The 21,035-nt window shown below is 37.9% G+C and overlaps 2 protein-coding genes across 9 annotated transcripts in view; one reads left to right on the top strand and one right to left on the bottom strand.

Annotated features, from left to right (window-relative positions):
• The window catches only part of NF1 (neurofibromin 1), a 250,822-nt gene that overhangs the window by 69,299 nt on the left and 160,488 nt on the right, over positions 1-21,035 (bottom strand). The window lies entirely within an intron of this gene.
• Positions 54-12,661, top strand: OMG (oligodendrocyte myelin glycoprotein). Its single transcript, XM_079906014.1, has one exon. The coding sequence runs from the start codon at positions 1,575-1,577 to the stop codon at positions 2,898-2,900; it is 1,326 nt and encodes a 441-aa protein (XP_079762140.1). The 5' UTR covers positions 54-1,574; the 3' UTR covers positions 2,901-12,661.

Raw genomic sequence — 21,035 nt, 5'->3', positions numbered from 1 at the left:
TCAGAAAGATAAAAACAAAATAATCATATTTAAGTACTTATGTACTTCTCCAAAAGATGAACAGTTAGGTGGTTGATAAATGTGAAAACCTGATTGTATATAATAATCACCATCTTTGGTGGGGGGGGGGTACATAAAAAAACCAAACAGATTGTCATATGTTATTTTAAAAAGTGATAAGACAATTGTACCATTTTAGAAAAAATAAAAAGGCAGAGTTAAAAAATAGTTAAACTAATATCTTAGAAAACCATCCACAAGGAAGGTCAAAGTCATTTTCAACATTTTTCAATGTATAAAATGAATGAACAGTAGGCGCAATAAAAAGAACCACAGATTCTTCACGAGGTGAATGTTAAAATGTGGAGCCTAAGCTCAAATACACAGAAATGGGTAAAGGCCAGGTCTAATGTGCACGAGGTTTTCCATCCTACAGCAAATCTGAGATATATGGGTACATTCAACACTAAATTAAAAAAAAATTTCTTTTGGTCCATTCTGTTGCGTGTGCACCTCTTGCAATAAATTTGAGTCAGCACCAATGACAGCTCTGCAGTCCTCCTATGTGGTACTGATCAGGTGGTTGCAGAGCTTCAGCTCACAGCAACACAATGCAGCTGAGCAGGCAAGCACAGCCCACAGCCAGAAGCGGTTCCTACTTTCCAGAACAAGGCGACCTTTAAGCTTAAGTTTCCCGGAGAAAATGAGATGCTGATGTAGAAGACAACACTATGGTAAGCTGTTATTTAAATCAGTAAAAAATCGACTTCGGAATTTTTTTCTTTTTCCTTTTCTTAAGAGAAAGTCAACGTTAGGATTGAATATATATTCAATAGCAAGTGCATGCACCAGAAATTTGCTGCAGTGTCAGTTGAGGGATTTCTTTCTAATATTCATTCACTTTGTAAATATACACATTGTTTTCCTTTAGAATCGGCACTGAAAAGAAATCACTTTATAAAATGTGAGATTTAAAGGTATGGTGTTGGTCAGATTTTTCAAGTGCCTTAAAATGTTTTGCAAGGATATATTTATCCTGAAAAGACAAAGATGCATTTCAAAGTATTGTCTTAATATCTAAATAAAATCTCATCCTACATACACATTGACTATTTTATTACTGCAGAGATCTGAAAAAAACCAAAAATAAAAATAAACAACCAAAACAGACACGACAGCCATTTTTTTCCCATCTGAGTAAGGAAGAATATTATCAGAAATAGTAATAGCTTAAGATTCCGACTCTTTATTTGCCGAGAATGCCATTTTATAATATCAACATTCTGGGAAGATAAATAAGAAAGACTATGGTAAAAGAAGGGAGAAAATAAATGAGAAAATGCAGAAGACAGTAGGGGGAGAGAGTCTCTATCACATAGCCCCAATTGAAGGATTAAGCATTTGGACTATAAATGAAGGGGAGCTTTGTTAGTTTAATCACTGGAACAATTATAAAAGAGCTCAACAACAACGAGGTTTATTGAAAATTTTGCCTAATGCTAACTGACCCATGCAGATGCCTAATTGTATTTGCATATTAAAAGAAGGGTGTATCTGTTTGTTTCCAGGCTTTGATGGAATATCAGATATTGAAAATGTCTCCCAGCCTGTTCATCCTTCTGTTTCTCACACCTGGTATTTTATGCATTTGCCCTCTCCAATGTATATGCACCGAGAGGCACAGGCATGTGGACTGTTCAGGCAGAAACTTGACTACATTACCATCTGGACTGCAAGAGAATATTATCCATTTAAATCTGTCTTATAACCACTTTACTGATCTGCATAACCAGTTAACCCAGTACACCAATCTGAGGACCCTGGACATTTCAAACAACAGGCTTGAAAGCTTGCCTGCTCAGTTACCTCGGTCCCTCTGGAACATGTCTGCTGCTAACAACAACATTAAACTGCTTGAAAAATCTGATACTGCTTATCAATGGAACCTTAAATATCTGGATGTTTCTAAGAATATGCTGGAAAAGGTTGTTCTCATTAAAAATACACTGAGAAGTCTTGAGGTTCTCAACCTCAGTAGTAACAAACTCTGGACAGTTCCAACCAACATGCCCTCCAAACTGCATACTGTGGACCTGTCTAACAATTCCTTGACACAAATCCTTCCAGGAACATTAATAAACCTGACAAATCTCACACATCTTTACCTGCACAACAATAAGTTCACATTCATTCCAGATCAAGCTTTTGACCAGCTCTTTCAGTTGCAAGAGATAACCCTTTACAATAACAGGTGGTCATGTGACCATAAACAAAACATTACTTACTTACTTAAGTGGATGATGGAAACAAAAGCCCATGTAATAGGGACTCCCTGTTCTAGCCAGATATCACCTTTGAAGGAACATAACACATATCCCACACCTTCTGGATTTACCTCAAGCTTGTTCACTGTAAGCGGGATGCAGACAGTGGACACCATTAACTCTCTGAGTATGGTAACTCAATCCAAAGTGACCAAAATACCCAAACAATATCGAACAAAGGAAACAACGTTTGGTGCCACTCTAAGCAAAGACACCACCTTTACTAGCACTGACAAGGCTTTTGTGCCTTATCCAGAAGATACATCCACAGAAACGATCAATTCACATGAAGCAGCAGCTGCAACTCTAACTATTCACCTCCAAGATGGAATGGTTACAAACACAAGCCTCACTAGCTCAACAAAACCATCCCCAACACCCATGACCCTAAGTATCACTAGTGGCATGCCAAATAATTTCTCTGAAATGCCTCAACAAAGCACAACCCTTAACTTACGGAGGGAAGAGACAACCACAAATGTAAAGACTCGCTTACCTTCTTCTGTGGCAAGTGCTTGGAAAGTAAATGCTTCGTTTCTCTTAATGCTCAATGCTGTGGTCATGCTGGCTGGCTAAGGGTCTGCATTTTCTGAAATTAATGAAAGAACTCCTCCCTGATGTATAGTTGGGAAGATATGCCCCTATCTAACCAGTGACTCAAGCTATATTATGTATTCAAGAAAGCCAGTCTCACATTTCCGACTCTGATGTGAATGAAGCAACTCGTCTTAATGAAGAAGTGCACAATGTCTCGGTACTTGCTGCTACTTTACTGTCTTAATGAAGTAAAACTAATGAGTTTCTTTTTTTTAAATGAAATGTTTTCTTTTTAAGGCTTCAATTTACTGCACAAAATATAAAGCATCTCAACTTTAATATGTATTTTATGTATGTTTACACTGTCAAACATCTGGGAAAAAATAAAAGGTCTATGCTCATAACTGTGTCACTGGCTTTCTAGTCATACCAACTTAATCTACTTGGTAGAATCAAAATGACTTAACCTTTTTTTGTTCTAGGGTACCTTGGTAAAGTCTTTATGGCAAATGTAATATTGGAGGTATCCAACAGTTCTGTCACCACATAAAGTAAAACTGTGGTTGCCTCCCTATGAATGGTTATGTCACATCATTATTTTGCACACAAGCCATGATTGTTTTAAATCTAAATGATGTCCTGCTTCTGAGGAACTCTTGGCTACTTTACAGATTATATAATGGACAAAAGCTCTTCAAAAAGCTAGAAGACACTAGGCTTTGCATTTTAATAAGTAAAGTTTAATGGCGTTGTTTTTTGTATTTAAGGGAAGTATTAAAAATGTAATAAAACTTTCAAGCTTAAAGACATGTTAAAATATTTAAAAAATTAAAAGCATCCTATGTGCAGGAGAGGGAAACTTATCTTTTGCACATTGGAAGTTAGAATCTGACTTACCTAAGTTAAAAATAAGATTAGTTCCAGGATAAAATCATGGGGGTCTAACACACATGGGCAGTACTAAGGAAGGGAAGGAAAAGGAAAGGAGAAAGGGAAAGAAGGCTGGGATTCATCTGGTGCTACGACCAGGTGATGAACCCAATAAGAGAGACAATAGGAATACAGCTGGGCATGGGACAGATCTTGACACTCCAAACTGCACTGGGACTTCAACTAGAAGAAAACAGAATTTTCTACAAATATACAAGTAAGGCATCTTTTGAATCAGAGAAACACATAAGTAATAGCCAAGAGTCAGAAAAAGAGGCCCAGCAACACAGCTAGATGAAAATGCAAGATAGCATAACTGAAATGGGTGAGCCACAAATGAGGAATTTAATTTGTGAGACATAAGGAAGAATCTATTTCAAGCATTCTTAGAGTTGGTAAAAGACTACAGATAGAAATTTTGGGGCTCCTTCCTAAGGAATTTTAAAACTAAGATTTCTTTCCACATTTGGAAGCATTTCTATTCAGAGACAGAGAAAAGTAACAACCTTCTAATATGCTCTTTCTTTTTTCTTTCTTTAAGGGGCAGGCTTATGGAAAAATTACTTTTAAGCTTCAATGAAGCAGTTCCTCTCCTATACTGACTTAGTACAGTGACTCCTGAACATTTTTCTGCCCTGGCAAACCTAACTGGCTCGCTATTGTCAGGAGGGAATCTCACCATGAAGAAAAGAAATTATATGAAATAGTCCCTAAATGATTTGAAAATGGGCAAGCTGTTTCTCCTCCCTCCCAATCAACAATCTAGTATCTTCACCATCAATGGTAGAGTCTAATTGCTTAGATATTTCCTAATCTACCACATACTTGCATCTTGTTTTAAAAATCCACACACAGAATTGCACAGAAAGTAGGTTTCTTAAAAGTAACTGTCTTTCACTCTGAGGGTGCCAAAAATTCAATGCTGTCTTAGAAATCCTATGAGGAAAAGTGACCAAAAAGTGAAATTTTGTATTATAGCATTAGCAGCACCTATACATTATGCCAATCTTACTGATGTGTCTGCAAAATGCAGAGAAAAAAATGCAGTAAATTTACAAGTACAACATATGTCAACCACACAGACTCTTAAGTCCTCAGAAAGAAGTATTATCTAGCCTTATAGTAATTACATACTTCCTTCTAAGGAAATTGTGTTCTTATCATTACTGATGGTGGAGGGAACAGTATAGTATTTGCCACTCAAACAAGAACTACCATATTATTGGGCTCCATAAACATTTCAAAATGTATTATCCTCAGTGTCTATCTCTCAAGCTCGTAAGTTATATATCCATCCATCCATACCTAAGGTTTGATTTCATTTTACAAGTCACTTTTGTTTCTCCCCAGTCAAGAGAATTCAAATAAGAGCACAAATACAAAAGCAAATGCAATAAGGGATAAAATAGCGGTGAAGGGTATTGTGCTCTGGTGTCAAATGTTCTAGGCCTAAATCCTGTCTCTGCTGCTTCTCAACTGTACAACCCTGGGCAAGTTACCAATGCCCTAAGTCATATGGGCTGGCAGAACTTATTCAGAGTGGGTATTTTTTCCTGAGGAATAAATGGCATAATTCATATACAGTCTTATCACAGTGTCTTGGCTCCCCACATTCTACACGCAGTAATTTTGCTGTTAGTATTATTATATGTGTGTGTCCAAACCCATGCTTTGAGAAATTCCCACATATGTAAACACCCAAGCGCCATACTCTAAGAGCAAGAAAATGAAATAGTATATTTTTTGCTTCAGTCCCTGATCCTTCACCCTCCAGGATTCAGGTTCAGATGTTAGTGAGACGGAGACCCAGAAGAAAGTCAGAGAAACATTCTCTTATCACAGCAGAATGAGAAAATGTCTTCTATGCCTAACTTAAAAGATGACAAATATGTGCTATTCAATGATCTTCCATAACAACGTTCTGAAGCAACAGCAAATTCCTTTACACCAAAAATGTCACACAAAAGTCAGTTTAAAACCTTTATAAGATTATTCCTTATGAAATACATTGTAAGAACTAGATAAGGAATGATACCATGTACTGTAAATGTCATGCTTAAAAGTGAAAAATTATATTTCTATTAAAATCAGAATCAAAACAACAATGCCCATTACCATCAACCTTTTAAACATTATTCCAGAATAAAAAACAACAGACATAGGGCTTCCCTCGTGGCGCAGTGGTTGAGAGTCCACCTGCTGATGCAGGGGACACGGGTTCGTGCCCCGGTCCGGGAAGATCCCACATGCCACGGAGCGGCTAGGCCGTGAGCCACGGCTGCTGAGCCTGCACGTCCGGAGCCTGTGCTCCGCAACGGGAGAGGCCACAGCAGTGAGAGGCCCGCGTACCACACACACACACAAACAAATACTCAAAAGAGAAAAACGTAAAGGAGATTGTCAATCAAATGCTCATAAAACTGATAAGAAAAATACTTAGATTTCCCAATGGATAAGTGGGAAAAGGACACAAACAGAATGTTTAAAAGATAGGAAGCATGGGGATTGATAAGTATATGGGAATATGGCAAACCACATAATAACTGAGAAATAAAAATAAAATGTGATACCACGCTTATTACTGAAACAGCAAGCAATTTTTTAAAAAGTAAAAAAAAAAAAAAAATCAATGCTGGGGAAGACGTTAGGAAATAGTCACATTCACATACTGGTACAATTCTTTGGGACAGCAATTGGCAATTGCGATGAGAAAATAGCTATTCTGAGTTGCTGCCTAAGCATTTTACAGAATGACAACCCTACACAGACCCAGAGTCTGGACATTTAGATAAGGACTCAAATTAGGATTACCACCAGAAGTTCCCACTTTGCTTTTCCTGGGGCACCTTTTAAAATAAGCACTTAGAGTCAAGCCTGTAAAAATTTAAGTGACTGTCATCCCAACCACCTTGCAAGAGGTGCTTCCTACCCTGTACTGTATCTCTTGAACTGGGGAAGAGGACTGCTCTTCCCCCAGCTCACTGTGCACCCCCCCAGCCCCCGGCGACGTTTCTGGGATCTCTAAATAATAAATCTTGTGACTTTACTTCCTTTTTCTGAGTGTATTGAAACTGAGCCTTCAATCAAAATGACCCCAGGGGTTTTCACTTCTCTTGAAAATTGAGGGAGCTACTTGCCAACCCAGAGTGGGTGGCTTGTGCCTCCTCATTCAACAAGTCATAATCTGCACATCTTTAAATTAATATACCAATTAATGCAGGAGGGCAACACAGCAATGATCAAAAACCTAAAATATTTTAACCTTTAACCTAGTAAATTCTAGGTAAATACCAGAAAAACAGAATGCTAAATATCTACCATTAGGAAACTGGTCAAGTACGTGATGACCCATGGGCCAGAATATTACATGTCCAATACAAATATTTATGTAGAGGTTTTTTTTAAGTTTGAAAAGTGGAAAATGCATATACTAGAAAGATAAGCAAAAACTATAGGATATATAAACATGCATGTTATAGAACTATGTATAAAAACAACAAAAAAGATAAATATACCAAAATGCTAATATGTATACCAAGTGTGTTTTATCACCTGCTTTGTCTTTGAAAAATGCAAGAGATCTTAGAAAAGAACTATTGAAACAGCTGTCCAAGGGCTCTAGGCTGAGTAAGAAAATGAGATGATGCAAAATGAACTGTGAATAGGAAGGGGTGGTTAGGAAACTAGAGGGTATCATGGAATAAAGATCAGAGACAGAGATGCACGATCAGATTTCTTGGAAGCACATACTTATTATATTAGCTTACGTTAGCTCTACATGGTTAACTGCTGTCAGGATTGTTCTCCAACAAATCTAACCAGACAAGCTCTTTTCTCTTCTAATAACAAAGCAAATGAACAACAACAACAAAAACCCCTCCAAAAAACTTTCAATAATTTCCCATGTCTCAGAATAAAATCTAAATTCTCAATATGGCTTACTATATGATCGGGCCCTTGCCACCCTTTACAGTATCATCGTAAGATTTTCCAGCTCCCTCACACTGTATAGTTCAAACAAAACATCTTTCTGTCCCTGTAATTCACCATGCTCCCTCCTGCCATCAGGCTCTCAGAGATTCTTCACGTCCTCACCACTACACTCCTTTCCCTCTTCTTCCCCTGGCAAACCTTTATTCATCCTTTTTATCTCTGTGTAGATTATCACCTCCTGCTAGGAGGTCTTTTTTCAGGGCAGGGTGGGGAGAGGGGCCAGCTTGATCTGAATTTATTAAATAAAACGATGAATTAATACAGATCAAAGATATGACTGGTGCGCTAACAATAACCTACTTAAGACAGACCAAGTCAAACCTCAAGTCTTTCTTATTCTAGAGCTTAAGTTTCTTCCAATAGGTCAAAGTCTTAGCTTCATAGTCCAGGGAAAAGAGAGATGAAAGAAAAGTTATGAATGAAGGAGATTTGGCTAGGCTGCTACTTGTCATATAAGAAGTTAGTTCTGGGCAGTGGGGAGTTACCTTTGGAACAATTTCAGAGAACGGTTAATTCTGATACCTGTGAACAATTTAGTACACGTAGATTGCTCAAGGGAAATCAAGGAAACAAAAAAAAAGCCACCTCAATGTGTTAATAATGTGTTAAGCAGATTAGTCTGCTCCACACTTTAAAAACTGTGATACATTGGGGCTTCCCTGGTGGCGCAGTGGTTGAGAGTCTGCCTGCCGATGCAGGGGACGCGGGTTCGTGCCCCGGTCCGGGAGGATCCCACATGCCACGGAGCGGCTGGGCCTGTGAGCCATGGCCGCTGAGCCTGCGCGTCCGGAGCCTGTGCTCCGCAACGGGAGAGGCCACAACAGTGAGAGGCCCGCGTACCGCAAAAAAACCAAACCAAAACAAAAAAACTGTGATACAAGTGAGGTTCTTAAGAAGCTCATGTTTTACGAAATGTCACTTTGGTTCAACGGCCCCAACTCTGTTAAACACGTTCAGGAACCAGTTGAGACATATGCCCAATACACCCATTTATCTTTTCAATAAACCATGGCCTGATATTCTGAATTTGTTGGAAGTTATTGATGAAATCTAAGTACAGAAATTAAACATACACACACAAACACACAATAAAAGCAGCAAAACTGTAGTTTTTTCTGATCAAAACAATTCGAAGAGTATTTAAAGTACACTGGGATTTAATAGAAAGAGCGTGAGGTAAGACTGTCACCAAAAGCCTGTGTTGTTATCTTGGGTAAACGATTAAATGTGTCCTCTGGTAAAAATCTTGTTAAGAACACGTGTTCCACATGGGTAGTTTAAAGAATAGATAAAACATGTATATTAAAGCACTTTGTAGGTGCTACATAAATACTGTAAATATTACTCCTATGTCTTGTATAAGAGATTCTCGGTAATTAAAAAGATCAGAAATGGAGATAACTGAACCCATAGTGGTACATAATTCCCCATGTATCTGTCTTCTTTAGTTACACTTCAAATAACTCATTTACAAGGTTTGTTATTTATTTATTCCATGGAAAATATGATTTATCAGTAAAAAATTAGATATCTGAATATTTCAAATGGGTATCTCAAGGCCAAGTATCAAATAAATCTGATGAAATACTCAATACCAGGAAATGTAGTTCTTTACTTTGTGCTATTTTGTTGCCCATAGTCACAGCTCAAAAAAACAAAGTGAACACTTCTGGAAGGCTGAGGGAGTTCAAATGCCTGTCAAATGCTTGCCTCAACAGAAAATAAACTAAGATTTAATGGCTTTTCATCGAGAAAGAAAAGAACAAAACACCACTAAGGAAAAATAAAGATGCCATACACCACAAAAACCACTGGAAGGCCCTTCCTTGCCACCCAAAGCCTCAGTGACGACAACTGCACCTGAGACATTGTATAGTGTAAGAGTAACTGGCACACAGCCACACCCATTTACCAGTTCTATTACTTAGCATCAGATACTCAGCTGCATTTCCTCATATCAATGACAAATAAAGAAAGCCAATAAATGTTTAAAAATAATTTCATCTATCTACAGGCTCTAGTATTTCCTCATGGTATGGCTTTTCTACAATGAGTAAATGAAATCTTTCTTGCTTAACAAAGTATACTTTGATGAAGTGTTATTGAGTCTCTTGCCCTGAAATCATAAAAAATAAATCATAAAAAAAAAGCTGCAGGACATTTAAATATAAACTTAGAAACACACTGTAAAGGCTAGTCTCTTTAAAACATAGTAAAAGTAATCAAAGGATGAAGGAGTCACCTGAAACTAGTAAAATATCTTCATATATTAACAATGAGTTGACTATAAACTGATTTAAATTTTAAACATAAATGTCACATATCTAAATTTCTTTACATTTTTCTTCAAAGCAGTTATGTTTGAGTCTTTAAACTCTTATTCCAATGAGGTTGTCGTTAGTGAAAACACGTTTGGGGCCCCTCCTTTCAAATATTACTAAGAGCCAGTTTATATGTCACACAAGAAAAAACTCATCTTAAACAAATATATTACTAAATGACATTTTGCCTCATTAAAAATTTCAAATATGAAGATCTTCCCACCACATTTAAAAAGAACATGTTTTAGACTTTGACAACACGTCCAAAAATGTATTTCCCTAAAAATGTGTACTCAAAGGCATCAGGGTTTGAAGTAAGTACATCACCTCCAACAGCGGCTCTTCTGAAGGGAGCAATATTCACTTGGATGTATTTACCCTTAGATGCTTGTTTTAGAATTTTTCCCTATTGTTTCATAAAATCAAACCTCATAAATACATCTCAGGATTATTTCCTTTCAAGGATTATATATTTACACTAAAAGAGGTGAACCACAGTTGATTCAAAAAAAACAACTGTGTTTTCATAAAAATAGATGGATTGCAGCCACTGTTTCTTTTTAAGTACTGTCTAGTCATAAATCACTAAATCATCCTTGATGAGTAAACCAAAGCCTTGTTTCACTAACAGCCAAGGCCACTATACTTCTATAAACCAAGAATCACAGAAAACAAAACCACTCGAGTAATCTTTTGGTTCAAATCAGGACTCCAACTCTAATCACTGTTACTAAATCAAGTCTTCTTCCTTTAAACTAGAGTCATGTGTGTCCATAATTAAAACTGGCGATTAGTCTTAACACTAGCACTGAATGATTACATACATATAATAATTAAAAGCTAAGTTCATTTATTAAGCGTTCTATGAAATGCCACATGCTCTGCTAGATTCTCTGTGTATCCAGATAAAGACATCTAAGATCTAGGAGCTAAAAGTCCAATAGATGAACAGGAAAATAGTATCCTATGTACCCACATGTTTATTGCAACATTATTAAAAATAGCCAAGATGTGGAAACAACCTAAGTATCCATCAATGGGCAAACGGATAAAGAAAATGTGGTGTAAAAAGACCCCGAAGAGCCAAAGCAATCTTGAGAAACAAAAACGGAGCTGGAGGAATCAGGCTCCCGGACTTCAGACAATACTACAAAGCTACAGTAATCAAGACACTATGGTACTGGCAAAAAAAAAAAAACCCAGAAATATAGATCAATGGAACAGGATAGAAACCCCAGAGATAAACCCATGCACATATGGTCACCTTATCTTTGATAAAGGAGGCAAGAATATACAGTGGAGAAAAGGCAGCCTCTTCAATAAGTGGTGCTGGGAAAACTGGACAGCTATATGTAAAAGAATGAAATTAGAACACTCCCTAACACCATACACAAAAATAAACTCAAAATGGGTCAAAGACCTAAATGTAAGGCCAGACACTATCAAACTCTGAGAGGAAAACATAGGCAGAACACTCTATGACATAAATCACAGCAAGATCCTTTTTGACCCAGCTCTTAGAGAAATGGAAATAAAAACAAAAAATAAACAAATGGGACCTAATGAAACTTAAAAGCTTTTGCACAGCAAAGGAAACCATAAACAAGACGAAAAGACAATCCTCAGAATGGGAGAAAATATTTGCAAATGAAGCAACTGACAAAGGATTAATTGCCAAAATTTACAAGCAGCTTATGCAGCTCAATATGAAAAAAACAAACAACCCAATCCAAAAATGGGCAGAAGACCTAAACAGACATTTCTCCAAAGAAGATATACAGACTGCCAACAAACACATGAAAGAATGCTCAACATCACTAATCATTAAAGAAATGTAAATCAAAACTACAATGAGATATCATCTCACACCGGTCGGAAGGCCATCATCAAAAAACCTACAAACAATAAATGCTGGAGAGGGTATGGAGAAAAGGGAACCCTCATACACTGTTGGTGGGAATGTAAATTGATACAGCCACTATGGAGAACAGTATGGAGGTTCTGTAAAAAACTAAAAATAGAAATACCATATGACCCAGCAATACCACTACTGGGCATATAACCTGAGAAAACTGTAATTCAAAAAGAGTCATGTACCACAATGTTCACTGCAGCTCTATTTACAATAGCCAGGACACGGAAGCAACCTAAGTGTCCATCGACAGATGAATGGATAAAGAAGATGTGGCACATATATACAATGGAATATTATTCAGCCATAAAAAGAAATGAAATTGAGCTATTTGTAGTGAGGTGGATGGGCCTAGAGTCTGCCATACAGAGTGAACTAAGTCAGAAGGAGAAAAACAAATACCAGATGCTAACACATATATATGGAATCTAAAAAGAAATGGTCATGAAGAACCTAGGGGCAAGATGGGAATAAAGACGCAGACCTACTAGAGAATGGACTTGAGGACACGGGGAGGGGGAAGGGTAAGCTGGGACAAAGTGAGAGAGTGGTAGTGTATATATGGCCATATATACACTACCAAATGTAAAACAGACAGCTAGTGGGAAGCAGTCGCACAGCACAGGGAGATTAGCTCGGTGCTTTGTGATCACCTAGAGGGGTGGGATAGGGAGGGTGGGAGGAAGGGAGATGCAAGAGGGCAGAGATATGGGGATATATGTATAACTGATTCACTTTGCTATAAAGCAGAAACTAACACACCATTGTAAAGCAATTATACTCCAATAAAAATGTTAAGACAAATAAATAAATAAAAATAAAAGTGATGCATTCTGAACAGCCTAACACTTGTATGAGGCTCTGCTTCAGCAAGTCACAATGCCACAGTCATTTCTCCTTAATGACTGAAAGTGATTCAAGAGATGGGTTACCCACCAGAGAAGGCTCTTCATGCTGAAAAATCTGTGCATATAAAAATATATTTAAGACCACAAGTATGAAAATTATCAAGTAGCGAAAGATATGGAAAGACTCAGGAACTGTCACAGCTTGGAGAAGATGAAGGACACAGCAACTATATGTAATGTGGGATCCTAACTGGATTGTGGAACTGAAACGGGATATAAGGGGGAAACTAGAATTTGAAGAAGTCTTTAGTTCGGCTGACAGGAGTATACTAATATTAATTTCCTGGTTTGATCATTGTACTGTGGTTTTGAAAATTATAAACACTATGGGAATCTGAGTGAAGGGTATGTGTGAACTCTCCGTACTATATATTTGAAACTTTTCTGTAAGTTTGAAGTTATTAAAAAAAAAAGGCTTTAAGAAAATGTGGTGTATATATGTATGTACACACACACACACACACACACACACACACACACACACACACACACACACTATGGTTGCCAGGGACTAAGAGGGTTGAGGGGAGGGAGAATGGGGAGTGACTGCTGATGAGTACGGGGTTTCTTTTTGCGGTGACGAAATGTTTAAAATTACGTAGTGGTGATGATTGCCCAACTGTGTGAATATACTAAACACCACTAAATTGTACACTTTTAAAAGGGTAAACTTTATGTGAATTATATCTCAGTAAAGCTGTTTTTTTTTCTTAACTTGCCTAGAGGAATGAGAGTCAGGTTACTGAGATGGGTCTTGAATCAAAAGTAGGAGTTCGCCCTCTATTAACGGCACCCAAAGCCAATGGTAAGCCTATGCAAAATCACAGAGGCATGCCAGAGTAGGAAAATGGTGAGATGGTCAGTGTTGCCGAAGCAAAGGCGAGACATCTTTCTACAGCTGTTACTACACACTGTGATGACTAGTCTTCTATTATTAAACTTAAATGACCAATTGAGAAAGTTATTTTAAGACTTTATTAACCAGTATAGGAGGTAATGTGCAGAATGCTCATTTGGCATTCTGAGCTCTCTGGGCAGACTTTGTGGCTTTGCCAGCTCCTAGAGTCTTCTTCACAACTGCCCTTAAAGATACCCTCAGCAATGTGTCATGAGCACACTTTCCTGAGAACAGCCCAGGAAGCACACAAGGCTTACTTGGAACCACATCGATGACGACAGCATCATGAGATTTCCAGAATAAGGCCAGCATCTCTAGCCTCTTACCAAAATGACTTTCAATCTCCTGCTTTAGTTCAGCAATCTTGCAACTACTGTGAACAGTGTAAAAGATTATGAAGAGACTTGTATGACGCCAAGGAAAAAAGGTTTATCTTCTAAGTCAGTGGTTTCTTGAAGTGTGGTACCTATATGATGGGGTGGTATATGAAACAGTCATTTAATAATTCCGTATTTCTTTTTTACTGTTATCTTTTGTTTGCTGGTTTTCTAGTTATGGCAGTCAATACTGATTTTCTGTTTATGGTATAATACAAAATTTCCCTTAAGAAAAAAGTCAATAAAAAATATTGAGTAACTAATAGGATAGATCTTACAAAGAAACGCAAAAACCCCAGAGGTGGTATATGAATGCCTTAAGTATAAAAACTTAGTTAATAGAGCACATAAAAGGTTTTATCTAAAAGTTACACAGTCATATTTTAGAGAGATCATTCTGGCAGTAATGTGGAAGAAGGAGGGGATGGGGTAACATACCGGTGACAAAGAATCCAAATAGGAAGTTATTTCAACAGCCTAGAACAGAGTGCAGCAAACTATGGTCCACTGGCGATATCCTGCCCACATGCTACTTGTGGCCTGTTTTTGTATGACCTGCAAGCTAAAAATGGCTCTTATATTTTTAAAGAGCAGATAAAAACCAAAAGCCAAACAAAACAAGAAAAAAAGAAAAACTTTATGTGGTTTATAAAGCCTAAAATATTTACTACTGCTCCTTTGAAAAACAAGTTTGCTAACCCCAGCTTAGACAACTGATAAAGCTACAAACTGAGTCTGTAATGTAAGGATAAAGTACAAAAAATTTTTTGAGGCAGAATCAACAGGACTTAGTGATTAATCAGATGTATGTGGTTAAGAGAAATGAAGATTGATCTTTAGCCTTCCATTTAAAACTCAAGGTGGATGAAGATACCATTATCCAAGAGAAGGAAACAGAAAAGCCTCTTTTTAAAATTAAATCACTTTTCTTCATTTATAATGAAAAACAAGAATAAATAACAAGCCAAGATTAGATAACAGGCTTACGGTATTATACTGTAATAATACTGGAAGACAAACTTGTTCAAAGACAGACATTTCCCCTCAGAACGTGTATTTTGCCACTAAGGAGAAATGTGTTCTTTTTCCTGTATTAGATTCCTACAATGAAGAGGCTGAAATTTTACTGTAAAACTGCTTATGTACAATTCTAAAAGGTACTCACATTTAAGTCTAACATAACAATAGCCTGTTTTTACACATCTGCAAATCCACTTTCTCAGGAAGTTTCCGAAAAGATTTTTGAAACCTAACTGTCCACACTGAAAAGCCACTTGCTACTACATACTATTGAAAAAAAAAAAAGAAAGAAACAACAAGCACCAAATGGAGTCACTTCTGCTAAAACGGAGACTTAATACCTAAACTAACTGCAGTTACAGCCTTCTCCAGGAATGTAATCCTAACCAGTCAGAGTGAAATTTTCTGGTCAGCACCAAAAGGAAGACGAGATAATCTGCCACATAGACAGACCCTGTCCATCCCCCATGGTAGGTTACTTAAGCCTGAAATAACTTCTGTTTATGACTTCCTTGTCTTGCCTTTAAAAACTTTCCATAAATCTAAAAAAAACGGTACTGATGAACCTAGTGGCAGGGCAGGAGTAAAGACACAGACAGACACAGCGGGGGAAGGGGAAGCTGGGACGAAGTGAGAGAGTAGCATTGACATATATACACTACCAAATGTAAAATGGATGGCTAGTGGGAAGCTGCTGAATAGCACAGGGAGATCAGCTCGATGCTTTGTGACAACCTAGAGGGGTGGGACAGGGAGGGTGGGAGGGAGACGCAAGAGGGAAGAGATATGGGGATATATGTATACATATTGTAAGGCCAACTGGCCCGAGGCAGGGGAACACAATCAGATTCACAGTTTGCATCAGACCGAAATTCTCTGGACCACCCAGTTCCAGAAACTGACCTGGGGACTTTGAACCCAGCCCAGCCTTCCCGCCTTTCGAGGGGCGGGACTAACGGTCCCCCAGGATACCCGAAAAGACCACCAAATAAGGAATACCCTGCGCCCTCCCTGATTCACCACAGCCCTTTCCCTTCTTCCCCTATAAAATCTTGCCCAACCCTCGCCCGGGTGCGACTTCTCTGGTCCCCTTTCTCTCGGACCAGTGAACCTCGCCCGGGAGCGCTCCCTAATAAAGCTCACTTGAAGCTTTCCTCTGTTTCATGGTGCCGTTTGTTAAGATCCGACCTTACACATATAGCTGATTCACTTTGCTGTACAGCAGAAACTAACACAACATTGTAAAGCAATTATACTCCAATAAAGATGTGGAAAACAAAAACAAAAACTTTCCCTTTCCATAATCCTTTGGAGCTCCTCTCTACTTGTTAGACGGGATGCTGTCCGATTCATGAATTGTTCAAATAAAGCCAATTAGATCTTTACAATTTACTCGGTTGAATTTTTGTTATATAACACAGGTAAAGGATATGAATGTACATTATGATCCACATCATACAAATAAAGAAATCCTCTCGAAACAGCTGCCAGAAAGTAGAAATAGGACTTTATAATGCAGGGAAAACTGCAAATGACCAAATGTCTATTATTTTAGACATCACTAATGATATCAGCCCTCAGACATGAAGAAACAAAGAGGTGTTTCAGCAAATTCCAGTGTTTGTTGTACCCTATTATGTACAAGTACTCACTGTGCTAGCAGGTACAAAGAATAAGTAGTACCTGACCACCTAGAGGGGTGGGATAGGGAGGGTAGGAGGGAGGGAGACACAAGAGGGAAGAGATATGGGAACATATGTATATGTATACCTGATTCACTCTGTTATAAAGCAGAAACTAACACACCATTGTAAAGCAATTATACCCCAATAAAGATGTTAAAAAAAAAAAAAAAGTAGTAGTACCTGATCACAAGGAAGCCAGAATTTGGTTGAAGAAAGACTGAGGATACATCTATAGTAAAAAAACAGACTCTGATAAGTGCTCTAGAAGTACGAAGTCCTAAAATGTCTGATTCTGAAGTATAGAACTAAGGAAGGCTCTCATAAAAGGTGCTGCCATCAGAGTTAGACCTTGAAGGAAGAATGCAATGTTGAATGAGGAAGAAATACTTTGGGCAGATGGGGAAAGCTGCACAAAGATAAAGAAGTGGGAGGTATTTAAAGACCTAAATAATTGAAAATGATTTTTTGGGGGGCGGGGGAACATTTAAGTGGGGAGTGTTCAGAATTTTTAATTTTACTTAATTATCACCGAGAGGCTTGGGCAGCTTAAGATCAATAAGAAGACAATAAGAAATTCAAGGTTGGAGAGCCATTTGGCTGGGTAATGACGCAGTTAATCGAGAAAGAGATTACGAGAAAAATATGTATTGTCCAAAAAGCTCTTTCGACTTTTTCCATAAAATCTTACCAAAAAACCCAAACGAACATTTTAGCCAACCCAACATAGGAAGGGGAAAATGCTGAATTTAAAATTTTAAATAAGTTGAGATTGAGGTGTTTGAAGCATCAATAAAAAGTTATCTGTGCATTATCTTAGTACTCTGACTTATAATATCTACTCTGAGGCTTTTTATATTTACTTCTTAGGTCTGATCACACAAATCTCCAGTTAAGTTAGGTTCTACACAATATGTACCTAATATAAATAAGATTTAGCAAGCACTGGTTCTCTTCACTCAGGAGGAAAAAGAAACCTACATAGCAAAGTAAAACAAGTCAGGAACATGTACTGACTTGTGCTTCTGCCACTTAGGTAGCCATTTCCTTGTATGTCAACACCATTGTTCACAGCCCTGCAATTTCTTAAAAGAGCCGGCTAATGTGATGAAAACATTAGCACAATGCAACCCAACTTCCCTGTATACCACTTATCAAAGAAAAGGAGTGACCGAAAGATGAAATTCCTTTAAAGAATTCACTTAATGTGCTTCAATGTGGGTGATTTCATGTACTAAAAAAAACTTTGCAAACTCAATGTGAAAAGTATCACTTTCATATGCAATTCTTTTCTTATTTAGCTTTATGTTAATAAAGTTTAACTTCTTTTCTAATAGAATAATTATTTACTAGAAATTAAACTCCTAGAATGCTATATTCTTGAATTATTTTTAAAACTTCAAAATAATCCTAGCCAAAAACTACCTACCCTCTAAACATATATACAAGATGCTTTAAGAAAAAAAAAATCTATCTCTAATATACTTACTTGATTTTAAGTCATGATAATCACAGCAGGCAAAGAGTATATTCCTCCAGTTAGTGCTAATCCAATGAAGACATTCACTAATATACACATGGATAAGAGAAATAACAAAGTGGTATTCACAGGGTTCTTTAAATAAGACACTAGATTTTAGAGGAACTTTATTTGAATTCCTTGATTTCTGCCACAGTCCATCTGTTTGCACCAGTTTGGAAAGCACTCAATAGGTTATTTCCAAAGAGCAAATAGCAGGTCAAGTTTATAACATGTGACTTACTAATTTTATTTAAACAGCACACAGTGAGTGAGAAATTAGATCCCCCACGGGACACTGGAGAAAGCCTGAAGTTTTCATCTTCAAAGAAAAAACATCAAAAGGTAATATTAATTTGAAATTTTCTCAATTATACATTAGAACCAAAAGTAAATTTTAGCATATATTAGATTTCTAAAATTAAAGTTTGAGATTTAAGTTAAAAAAAAGAATAGTTATCCGTGTTCAACATGGGCTAGCTGCTTTATCTCAAATGTGGCAAACCACTAGATTTGAATATATGATTAAAAAAAAATTAGCCTTACTTTAAAAATGGTTTACTAGTGAACATTTGGGATATGTCTATACTATGCCTATGTCATAGTCCCCATCTACTAAAGAACACTAGACTAAGGCTCAGATTCAAGTTCTAGTTCTGGTCATTTTTAGATATGCATCCTTTTGCCTTTGTCTGAGCCCATCTGTAAAATGGAGGAGTTGATATCGATCTCTTCTGAATTTCCTTTTATCTTAAAAACTATGAAATTTGTTAAACCAAGGTTGGCATTTCCTCAGTGCTGAGATAAGGTTTCCTTCATTCCTCCTGCCCCCTCACCACCACTTTTAAAAAAGCAAGTTCTTAGATTTGCTTGTGATCCAAGTGTTATATTAATTTTCCATAATTATTTTGAAACAGGAAAATGATGTTCAAGCTATTACTCAGTCTGCTCCTCCTGTTGGTTGGTGACACTTTGCAGTCAACTCCAACACTGACGACCTCAAATTCTATGACAGCTTCTAAGCAGATCAGCACAAATTCTGAGACAACCCCAAATTCCAAGACAACTCCAGAGCTCCAAACATCTCTGGATCCCAAGACAACTTCAAATCCCAGGACAACTCCAGAGCTCCAAACATCTCTGGATCCCAAGACAACTTCAAATCCCAGGACAACTCCAGAGCTCCAAACATCTCTGGATCCCAAGACAACTTCAAATCCCAGGACAACTCCAGAGCTCCAAACATCTCTGGATCCCAAGACAACTTCAAATCCCAGGACAACTCCAGAGCTCCAAACATCTCTGGATCCCAAGACAACTTCAAATCCCAGGACAACTCCAGAGCTCCAAACATCTCTGGATCCCAAGACAACTTCAAATCCCAGGACAACTCCAGAGCTCCAAACATCTCTGGATCCCAAGACAACTTCAAATCCCAGGACAACTCCAGAGCTCCAAACATCTCTGGATCCCAAGACAACTTCAAATCCCAGGACAACTCCAGAGCTCCAAACATCTCTGGATCCCAAGACAACTTCAAATCCCAAGACAACTCCAGAGCTCCAAACATCTCTGGATCCCAAGACAACTTCAAATCCCAAGACAACTCCAGAGCTCCAAACATCTCTGGATCCCAAGACAACTTCAAATCCCAAGACAACTCCAGAGCTCCAAACATCTCTGGATCCCAAGACAACTTCAAATCCCAAGACAACTCCAGAGCTCCAAACATCTCTGGATCCCAAGACAACTTCAAATCCCAAGACAACTTCAAATCCCAAGACAACTTCAAATCTCAAGACAATTAAGTGTACAGAAGTGGCCCCAAAGACAGCCACAACCACGAACACGGAAAGCGGCGGCACCACAATGAATGCAGTGGACAGCACTCACTTTCTTTTCTATGTAATATTTTTGATGTTTTGTGTACTCTCAGGCTGAAGCGGACTTGGACTGTTTGCATTGCTATCTCAGTTCACTATATCTGCTGAATGACAAGCACACTAGGAAAATTAAATTTATTTCAACTTACTTCTGAGTTAATTATCATATCCTAGTTCAATCTGGTTGTTTGCAAATTTTAATTGTGTAAGCTTAATTATTACCTTAATATGACGGTTTCCTTCCTTATAAATGCTAAAAAAGGCAAAATACCACATGTTTGCCTTTTAAATGTTTGCAAAACTGAGTTGAAACTCAGGTTTTTACATTAAAGGTGTAACAGAAGAAATTATGTTGGCAATGTTTAACCAAAGTATGCTTCTGTGTGTGTGTGTGTGTGTGTGTGTGTGTGTGTGTGTGTGTGTGTGTGTAACGGATAGGGGGTTGGGGATGGGGACTGAGGAGTGGCGTGTGTTGTTTTTGTATTTATTTTATTTTTTATTAAATAGACAAAAGGATAAACTACAGTGCTCTACAACAGGGGTCCCCAACCCCTAGGCCTGTTAGGAACCGGGCCGCACAGCAGGAGGTGAGTGGTAGGCAAGCGAGGGAAGCTTCATCTGCCACTCCCCATCACCCGCATTACTGCCTGAACCATCACTCACATTACCACCTGAACCATTCCTCCTCCCCACCCCCGCCGGGTCTGTGGAAAAACTGTTCTTCCACAAAA

Source organism: Stenella coeruleoalba, assembly GCF_951394435.1.
Source record: "Stenella coeruleoalba genome assembly, chromosome: 19".
Lineage (NCBI taxonomy): Eukaryota > Metazoa > Chordata > Mammalia > Artiodactyla > Delphinidae > Stenella > Stenella coeruleoalba.
The sequence above is the reverse complement of the archived record's forward strand: the minus strand, read 5'-3'. Positions and strand labels throughout refer to the sequence as shown.

Excerpts from the sequence above, each read along its gene's own strand:
- OMG (XM_079906014.1), top strand. The coding sequence starts at position 1,575 with ATGGAATATCAGATATTGAAAATGTCTCCCAGCCTGTTCATCCTTCTG.